The following is a 10,779-nucleotide window of genomic DNA, read 5'->3' as shown; positions in this document are numbered from 1 at the left end:
ATACAAGGTATGTTCTGTCTCACTTCTGCTGAAATTCTGTGACTCAAACCATCCATCTAACCTTGCATACCGAGCTCTTGGGGCTTGTTTTTAAACCATACAAAGCTTTAAATAATTTATACACTTGATCTTCTTTTCCCTGCACTTCAAATCCCTTGGGTCGTGAAACATATACTTCTTCTTTAAGTGTTCCATTCAAAAAAGCTGATTTAACATCTAAGCTGAAAAAAATTGGCCGACCTCTTTTGTGCTCAAAGTGCTAAAAATCATCCTCACTCGTCTCCATTCTTGCCACGAGAGCAAAGACCTCTTCATAGTCAATCCCAAATTCTTGAGCATAGCCTTTAGCAACTAGCATGGCTTTATACTTGTCAATCTCACCATTAGGTTTCAATTTGGTCTTGTATATCCATTTGACTCCAATTGCCTTCTTTCCTGCTGGTAGTTCACACAACTTCCAAGTATTATTTCTCTGAATTGCATCAATTTCTATTATCATTGCTTGTCTCCAATGTTCTAATTTTTCAGCCTCTTCATAACAGCTTGGATCAGTTACATTTAATGCAAATGAACAACTCTCATATAAATCTTTTAATGCTCTAACTTTCTGAGTTGGAGACTCATCAATACTGGAATCTGATTCTGAATCCTTCTGAACTGCAGAATTACCATTCCCACTGTTTCTATCAACTCCAGTACTTGATTCAGATTGATTCCTAGTTTCTTGAGTTTCTGCAAATGCTTCTGATTTTCTTTTCTGTAAAACAATCATCTTTGATGTTGGAGAGCCTCGGAATGAAAAGGCGAGTTTTCACCAACAAATATTAGTGTTCGGCATTGCAGTTTCTTTAAATTTTGGAATTCAGTATAATTGTGGAGTTGAGTGTGTACTTGAAGGTTACTGTGATAGTGATTGGTGTGGTGATAGTGAGGACAGGAAAAGCACATCAGGTTATGTCTTTAATCTAGGTTCAGGTGCTGTTTGTTGGGCTTCAAAGAAGCAGGAAATTGTGGCCTTATCATCTACTGAAGCTGAATACATATCATTAAGTTCAGCTTGTTGTCAGAGTTTATGGATGGAGAAAATCTTATATGATTGTGGGTTAATTTGTGAAGCAGCAACTCAGATTTGGTGTGACAATAAGTCATGCATTGCTATTGCAAAGAATCCAGCTCTTCATGGAAGAACAAAGCACATGGATGTTAAATATCATCATGTTCGAGAACTTATAGCAAGGAAGAAAATTCAGTTGAACTATTGCTCCACTGATATACAAGTTGCAGATATATTCACCAAATGTCTAAGTGTCCAAAAGCACAAACAGTTCAGAGGTGAAATGGGTGTTTGTCATCTTCAATCAAGGGGAGGTTTTGTTGAAATTGATTGAAGATAAAATACAATTGCAGAGAGGAAGCAGTGAAGCTGCAGCTCAGTGTGTCCTGGTGTCATTTGTTAAGAAGCTGAGGGTATGTTAGTCTTTTCTCATGTTTGAAAGTCTGTTAAGTCAGTTGAAGAATCGGTGGGAATGTGATGGATGGTCAGGATCTGAAGATCAAGTGAGTACATAGTTTGAGGCAGGGAAAAACAATCTCAGCAACAAGATTAGCCAGAGATCGTGTGGCCAAGATCTCATCCATCATGGCAAGAGGTTTAAGTTCGAGGCATTTAAAGAGATGTGGATTGTGTTTGTTCTGAACGGCTGAGATTTGATGATCAAGGGCTTTGTATCAAGTTCGAGGCAAGGAAACGACTCAAGCGGTGCAGCTGAGGAACAACTGACGCGTGTGGTGTGACTGAGCAGGTTCAGTTCAATTCAGTCACTGAACTTTCACAGTGATATATTATGGGTTCTTATGTAAGAATGTTTATGTTCTTTCCTAGAGAGTTGATTGATGTTTGAATTTTCTTGCTTCCGTGAGTGTGTTTTGATTTGAAGTTTATATAAGAGAGTTGATGTACTTGATCTTAACTTCATATGTATGAAATTTGAGAAGCATCTGAGTTATATATGATCTGGTATCATTATTCTTTTGACATGGCTTCTGTTTTACTTTTATTCTGGTTTTCTTGAGCTTGCATGAATTTTCCTGATCAAGTGTTTGAGTTTTTCAAGTTGCTTTCTATAAGAAACTTGATCGGATAGATCTGAACTATCTATATAGTGATTATCAGTGGTATCAGGGCAACTTTCTGAGTTGGAGACTCATCAATACTGGAATCTGATTCTGAATCCTTCTGAACTGCAGAATTACCATTCCCACTATTTCTATCAACTCCAGTACTTGATTCAGATTGATTCCTAGTTTCTTGAGTTTCTGCAAATGCTTCTGATTTTCTTTTCTGTAAAACAATCATCTTTGATGTTGGAGAGCCTCGGAATGAAAAGGCGAGTTTTCACCAACAAATATTAGTGTTCGGCATTGCAGTTTCTTTAAATTTTGGAATTCAGTATAATTGTGGAGTTGAGTGTGTACTTGAAGGTTACTGTGATAGTGATTGGTGTGGTGATAGTGAGGACAGGAAAAGCACATCAGGTTATGTCTTTAATCTAGGTTCAGGTGCTGTTTGTTGGGCTTCAAAGAAGCAGGAAATTGTGGCCTTATCATCTACTGAAGCTGAATACATATCATTAAGTTCAGCTTGTTGTCAGAGTTTATGGATGGAGAAAATCTTATATGATTGTGGGTTAATTTGTGAAGCAGCAACTCAGATTTGGTGTGACAATAAGTCATGCATTGCTATTGCAAAGAATCCAGCTCTTCATGGAAGAACAAAGCACATGGATGTTAAATATCATCATGTTCGAGAACTTATAGCAAGGAAGAAAATTCAGTTGAACTATTGCTCCACTGATATACAAGTTGCAGATATATTCACCAAATGTCTAAGTGTCCAAAAGCACAAAGCAGCTCGTAGGTGAAATGGGTGTTTGTCATCTTCAATCAAGGGAGGTTTTTGTTGAAATTGATTGAAGATAAAATACAATGCAGAGAGGAAGCAGTGAAAGTCTGCAGCTCGGTGTCCCTGGTGTCATTTGTTAAGACCCAGGGTATGTTAGTCTTTTCTCATGTTTGAAAAGTCCGTTAAGTCGATTGAAGAATCGGTGGGAATGTGATGGATGGTCGGGATCGAAGATCAAGTGAGTACATAGTTTGAGGTAGGGGAAAAACAATCTCAAAGAACAAGATTAGCCAGAGATCGTGTGGCCAAGATCTCATCCATCATGGCAAGAGGTTTAAGTTCGAGGCATTTAAAGAGATGTGGATTGTGTTTGTTCTGAACGGCTGAGATTTGATGATCAAGGGCTTTGTATCAAGTTCGAGGCAAGGAAACGACTCAAGCGGTGCAGCTGAGGAACAACTGACGCGTGTGGTGTGATGCGAGGTTCGAGTTCAATTCAGTCACTGAACTTTCACAGTGATATATTATGGGTTCTTATGTAAGAATGTTTATGTTCTTTCCTAGAGAGTTGATTGATGTTTGAATTTTCTTGCTTCCGTGAGTGTGTTTTGATTTGAAGTTTATATAAGAGAGTTGATGTACTTGATCTTAACTTCATATGTATGAAATTTGAGAAGCATCTGAGTTATATATGATCTGGTATCATTATTCTTTTGACATGGCTTCTGTTTTACTTTTATTCTGGTTTTCTTGAGCTTGCATGAATTTTCCTGATCAAGTGTTTGAGTTTTTCAAGTTGCTTTCTATAAGAAACTTGATCGGATAGATCTGAACTATCTATATAGTGATTATCAGTGGTATCAGGGCAACTTTCTGAGTTGGAGACTCATCAATACTGGAATCTGATTCTGAATCCTTCTGAACTGCAGAATTACCATTCCCACTATTTCTATCAACTCCAGTACTTGATTCAGATTGATTCCTAGTTTCTTGAGTTTCTGCAAATGCTTCTGATTTTCTTTTCTGTAAAACAATCATCTTTGATGTTTGATCATCCAATGCTGTCCACTGCCAGAATTCTGACTCCACAAACCTCACATCTCTGCTAATCAGTACCTTCCCTGAATCTGGCAAATAAATTCTGTAGGCTTTCTCATTTAAGCAATAACCAATGAAAATCCCTTTCATGGTTCTATCATCCAACTTCTGTAATTTCTGTATGGGCACATGTACCATAGCTACACAACCAAATACCCTTAAATGAGAAATTTTGGGCTTCAATTCAAACCAAGCTTCATAAGGTGTTCTTCCCCAAACTGCAAAAGTTGGTGATACATTGAGACGGATACATCTTCGTTAAAATTGCCTCAACCCGAAACTTTTGGGTGAAGTTACTAGTCTTGAGCATACTTCTTGCCTTCTCCACCAAAAGTCCTATTCTTCCTTTCAGCTACACCATTCTGCTGAGGAGAATAAGGAGCAGTTAATTCATGCTTTATACCCCTATGATCATAGAAATCCTGAAACTCTTTTGACATAAATTCTCCACCTCTATCATGCTACGAGAATCCTTAATCGATTCCCACATTGTCTTTCCACCATTGTGACAAATTTTTAAAAACAATCGAGTACTTCATACTTGAATTTTCAAAATGTACACCCAGACATCCTTGAAAAAAATCATCAATGAAAAAGCGAAAAATATTTACCTCCACCATTAGATTACATCGCGCATAGGGACCACATACATCAAGCATGTACAAGATGAAGTCTTCTTCTAGCTCTCCAAGACTTGCCAGACTGAAATGGACACCTCGTTAGCTTTCCAAATATACATTCTTCACAATGATTTTTTTCTTTTTCAACTTGAGTAAACCCGAACCATCTCCTTACGTGCAAGCGGCTTCATTCCACGAAAATTCGAGTGCCCATACCTTCTATGCCACAACATTGCCAATTCTTCATTTTTGGCTAAATTGATCTGCTCTTGACTTGAAAACTCCACAGGAAATAAATTGTTAGTATTCTTCTGAATTATGTTGTGCTTGCATACTTGCTCTTTGATCACCAAATCTGGAACTCTCACCAGCTCTTCCTCTACCTCTAAACCTTCCAACTCTACCTCTTCCTCTCCAATTAGTTCCACCACTCATGGAACCTCCATGCATTACAAAAGCTTCATGTCTTTCTGGCCTTTCAGTAAATTGATTAAATCTGGCTTCATGAGCTTGAAGAGAGCCACTCAATTCATCAAGAGTCACCTTTGACATATCCCTTGCCTCTTCAATTGAAGTCACTACATGTACAAATCTTGATGATAGACTCCTCATCACCTTCAAAACCACTTCAGAGTCCTTCAACTCACTTCCCATACCTCTAATCTGATTTACCACAGCCAATACTCTTGTAATATAATCTTTGAGCTGTTTCATCTTCTTTCATCAGTAAAAGATCAAATCTTTTGCCTCAAAGTTTCTTTGCCTAACTGACACCATCCTTGATGTCCCTTGATTCTCATTCTTGATATGATCCCAGGCCTCCTTTGCAGAATCAAACCTCACAATTCTATGCAAAATTGTCTCATCTACACTTGTTGTAACAGAAATAGAGCCTTTGCATCATCTTCACTTTCTTTCTCAGTTGGTTTGTCTGCACTAATGCCTTCCTCAATCACTTTCGAAAGCCTTTGGGATCTAAAAAGGTCTTCATTCTATAGCTCAATGCTCATACCCATCTCCTCACGAAAATAGGCGAAGTGTGTGAGATATATCGGTGTTGAGTGCGGATGATGAGCTTGAAGCCATTGACTGAGTGGTTTTTACTTCCTCCTTACTCATCAAGCCTTCTCAAATCACATCACACAGCCACACAAATCAACAAAACAATAAGAATCACCAGTGACGAAGCAAGAACAACGACAAACAACAACCTCGACTTCTCGACACGGACACAAGGCAAAAACACCAATCACCAAGCTGAAACCCGAACTCATACCATACTGACTCGATACCAGCGATAATCACTATAGATAGTTCAGATCTATCCGATCAAGTTTCTTATAGAAAGCAACTTGAAAAAAACTCAAACACTTGATCGGGAAAAATTCATGCAAACTCAAGAAAACCCGAATAAAAAGTAAAAAGCGAAGCCATGTCAAAGAATAATGATACCAGATCATATATAACTCAGATGCTTCTCAAATTTCATACATATGAAGTGAAGATCAAGTACATCAACTCTCTTATATAAACTTCAAATCAAAACACACTCACGAGTCGGAAAATTCAAACATCAATCAACTCTCTAGGAAAGAACATAAACATTCTTACATAGAACCCATAATATATCAACGTGAAAGTTCGGTGATCGAATTGAACTAAACCTGCTCGATCACACCACACGCGTCGAGTTGTTCCTCAGTTTGCACCGCTTGAGTCGTTTCCTTGCCTCGAACTTGATACAAAGCCCTTGATCATCAAATCTCGGCCGTTCGGAACAAACACAATCCACATCTCTTTAAATGCCTCGAACTTAAACCTCTTGCCATGATGGATGAGATCTTGGCCACACGATCTCTCGGCTAATCTTGTTGCTTTGAGATTGTTTTTCCCCTGCCTCAAACTATGTACTCACTTGATCTTCAGATCCTGACCATCCATCACATTCCCACCGATTCTTCAACTGACTTAACAGACTTTTCAAACATGAGAAAAAGACTAACATACCCTCGACTTCTTAACAAATGACACGGGACACCTGAGTGCGACTTCACTGCTTCCTCTCTGCAATTGTACTTGATCTTCAATCAATTTCAACAGAAACTCTACCATCACAGGCATTGGCCTAACCATCTGATTTCATTCCATCACCTCAACATCAGTTGACTGGAAGAGGCTCATCTTCAATCAAGAGTCTGTGACAACTTTGTTGTCTTATGTTGTTCTCCATTGTCTCTATCTATGGTTACGCAATGTGCTCTTATCCTAGTCACTTCCACTGGAGGAATTATGTTTTGCATTTTGTGTTTTTACTTTTGATGTTCTTATATGTATTTTATTTTTTTAATATATTTATAGTTTATTCACTTCATAAAAATAATAATAAAATTGTTTTATTAATAAATGTTATTCTTTTTGAGTCACAAACTAAATATGTATGATTTGAGAAAAAAAAATATAAGTGGTAAGAACTCATCAAAATACTCTCATGAAACTCATAGCTTATCTAAAAATAACTACCCTTATAGGTCAAGTCACACACACACACACACACACACACACACACACACACTCCCCCATATGGTTAATTAATTAAGATCAAGCTAATCCGAACCAACTAAAACTCAGCACATCTAGAAACCCTCCTCCTAACAACAACTATAAACCTACCATACCATTACTTGATTATAAATATAATCTTAATTAATCATAACCACTGCCTTACTTGATTATAAATATAAACAATTAAAAAAAAAACTAATAGCACACCAAAAGTGCTAATCACCAAACACTTACTTAATGCTCTCCCTCTTCCTTAACACACTTGATTAAAGATCACATACGTGCATGGCATGCATGGCATGGAAGCAATGAAGCCATTGCTATCCACCTTCATGTTGATCCATAACCTAATAGTAATATTGATGACAAATAATAAACTTCATGCAACTCATGCACATGATCTCCTTGTTATCAATGGCGGTGGCTTCTCTTGTGAGAGTTGGCTCCTTGGAGTAGAGACTAACAACGTGAGAGGGTGGAAGACCGTGCCACGGGGTTGTGAGAGCTTCGTCGGGCAGTATATGATCGGTAAGCGATACGGCGAGGACTTGGCGATGGTGGTCAGAGAGGCAGAGAAGTATGCAAGAGGGTTGAAGCTTGGAGGTGATGGAAAGGAGGTTTGGGTCTTTGATGTTGATGACACTGCTCTCTCTAACTTGCCTTTCTATGCTCATAGGGGATTTGGGTAATGTTAATTAATTAGTTAATTTATTAATTAACTTTGTTAATTTTTTAATTTACTTTGAATTTGATTTAGATGTATGTGTGTACATGTTAAGAGTTTGTTTATTAATGTGTTAGGATGTATTTGGTGAGTGTTAGTTGGTTAGAGAGAAATTTGCATGTTTGGTATTGTTGGTGTTATTAATTATTAGCATCAATTGAAGTAGAACCATTTGGGAATTAGAGGGTATTCTAAGTTTTTTAAGCAAATGGGAATTGTTTGAATAAGAATATTTTTTAATAAAAATTTTTAAAAACTTGTTAATTAATTATATTAAAATTTTAGTTAGTATTTTTGAAATTAAATTTCAAAAGAAATTTGAATTAATTTGGGACATCACAATAAATTATAATGCATTCATTGTTTCAAGAAGATAAGTAAACTAAAAATTCAAAAATTTAATTTTTGGTGATTAATTTAGCTTATATATACATAGTCTTTTTGAAAATAAAAATATACAATCAATCTTAATCGAAAACTATGATTTTCCCCCATTTAACACTAAATGCACTTTTTTTTTTGTTTGGGCTTTCTGGCCCTAATTTAGTTGCATGATATATATATATATACTAAGTATTTTCATGATATTACATGATTTATTAATTTCAACAATACAAATGGCTCATTTATTTATTTTGAAGGGCAAGGGCATATAATAAAAGTGAGCTTGATGTTTGGGTAAACAAAAGCAGAAGACCAGCAGTGCAACAAAGTTTAAGGCTATACAAGACCCTCTTGTCTTTAGGCATCAAAGTTATGTTCCTAGGTACTGATTTTGAGCATGATAGGGACATCATTTCTGCCAATCTGAGGAAGGTTGGATATATTACTTGGGAGAAATTATTATTAAGGTAATCTCAAATTTATTATTTATTTATGTTTCACATAGAGTATCATTATTATTAAATGGATTTTGACATGTATTTTTTAACAAATTATTATTTTTTTACTTGGGAGAAATTATTATTAAGGTAATCTCAAATTTATTATTTATTTATGTTTCACATAAAGTATCATTATTATTAAATGGATTTTGACATGTATTTTTTAACAAATTATTATTTTTTTACTTGGAAGAAATTATTATTAAGGTAATCTCAAATTTATTATTTATTTATGTTTCACATAAAGTATCATTATTATTAAATGGATTTTGACATTTATTTTTTAACAAATTATTATTTTTTAAAAATAATTTGTGATATATGTTTGGCAGAATACCAAAAGTCAAATTATCTACAATCTCATATAAATCCAGTGAAAGGAAGAAATTACAACAAGAAGGTTACAAAATTATCGGTAATATTGGAGATCAATGGAGTGATATTTTAGGTACACCAGAAGGTGACCGCACATTCAAGCTACCGAACCCAATGTACTATGTTAATTAATTTTTAAAATTTTGAAATAATTTTATAAAAATTATTTTATAAATGACCCTCTCAATATGGTAGTATTTTATTCTTCAATTTTCCTTATCAATAGGATATATCATCAGAATACAAGTCATAACTAATAAATTAGCTAACTATGAACAAATAAACCTTTCTTTATCTTTTTTGTTTCACCTGCTAGATGGGTTTTTAGAGATCATCATTGAGTGTGGATTTGTATTTTGAGAGTGATCTTAGCTAGTTTGTTATTTTATTTTGGTTTTAATTGCTTCAATGACTTTTTGTAATAGAAATAAAAAATTACAGGTTCAAATCCTGTCAATCTATATAAGAGTGTATTAGATTTATATTTAATTACAATTAAACTAACATATAATAGTGGATAACGGGTTTGTTTAAAAGAATAATAATGAATAATCAAACTTTACACGAGGATAATATAAAAAATTCATCTAAAAAGAAAATGTTCGTTGCATAATTGCCTGAAAAATCCGAAAGGATAGTTGGAAAGGAGCTGCTCGATTTTTATAATTCAAATAAATAATGGGCCTGTTTTCTTTTTGGTGCCACTTGCTTAATATTTAACTATTTTTGTATGACTAATATTTTTTAAATTTTTTAAAAAAGAAATAAAAACTTTTTATTGCATGTCTAAAAACAATCCAACTGTAACTTAATCTTAGTTAACCAATAAAAACAATTAAAATTCCAATTAACCAATAAAAAAAAAACTCCAATTTTAGCTGCCTATCAGACCTTATGATTTATTATTAAAATAAAAAAACTTCCAAGACGTTTTGGTTTTGACTTAGTTTTTACCCGATTTTCATCGTGCTCTTTTACTTTCTTGTTTTATTATTATTAATATATAATTTTTTTTTATGAAAATAAGTAAATCACAAGTGTATCAAAAAAAGTAACGTAAGAACAAACAAAAGGAACTACCGAAGCCTGATCACAAGGATAATTCCAGTAAAGCAGTAAAACACTGAAATACACAAAAGAAGAAAAACAACAAAATAGGAAAGGCCCGTACATAACACAAGGAGGAAAAAAAATTATCATTAATTTTTATATAAACTCCATAAGAAAAACATTTACAAATATATAACATAAAACATACATATGCCTCTGAATTATTTTTTAAAATATCATTTTTGCCATGAATTTTTGAATTGAGTTATATTTTTGGGGTGGGATTCTAGCGAATTAAAATGATTCCTTTTTAAAATATTTGTCTAAAATTTTCTATATACAAATATGTAAAAAAAATGATTTACAGTGATTTTAACCTAATTATTATTATTTTTCAACAAAAGCATATCTGCTTACAATATTATATATATATATATATATATATGACAAATATGAAAAAATTACACAAATGATTCTAAGGTCACATAGTAATATATATAAAGCGTCATCTTCCCAAAGCGGTTCACATGCCCAATGTCATAAAAAACTATAACAACCATGAAT

At 34.4% G+C, this 10,779-nt stretch overlaps 1 protein-coding gene across 1 annotated transcript; it reads left to right on the top strand.

Moving 5' to 3' along the window:
- Nucleotides 1-7,490: 7,490 nt before the first annotated feature.
- LOC120280987 (acid phosphatase 1-like) lies at nucleotides 7,491-9,349 on the top strand. Its single transcript, XM_039287946.1, has 3 exons — nucleotides 7,491-7,867; nucleotides 8,599-8,757; nucleotides 9,123-9,349. Exons 1-3 carry the CDS (start codon nucleotides 7,491-7,493, stop codon nucleotides 9,295-9,297), a joined length of 711 nt encoding a protein of 236 aa, XP_039143880.1. The 3' UTR covers nucleotides 9,298-9,349.
- The last annotated feature ends 1,430 nt before the right edge of the window (nucleotides 9,350-10,779 follow it).

The sequence above is a fragment of the Dioscorea cayenensis genome, chromosome 17, assembly GCF_009730915.1.
Source record: "Dioscorea cayenensis subsp. rotundata cultivar TDr96_F1 chromosome 17, TDr96_F1_v2_PseudoChromosome.rev07_lg8_w22 25.fasta, whole genome shotgun sequence".
Taxonomy (NCBI): domain Eukaryota; kingdom Viridiplantae; phylum Streptophyta; class Magnoliopsida; order Dioscoreales; family Dioscoreaceae; genus Dioscorea; species Dioscorea cayenensis.
Note: the sequence above shows the minus strand (reverse complement) of the source record. Positions and strands in the feature narration are given on the sequence as shown.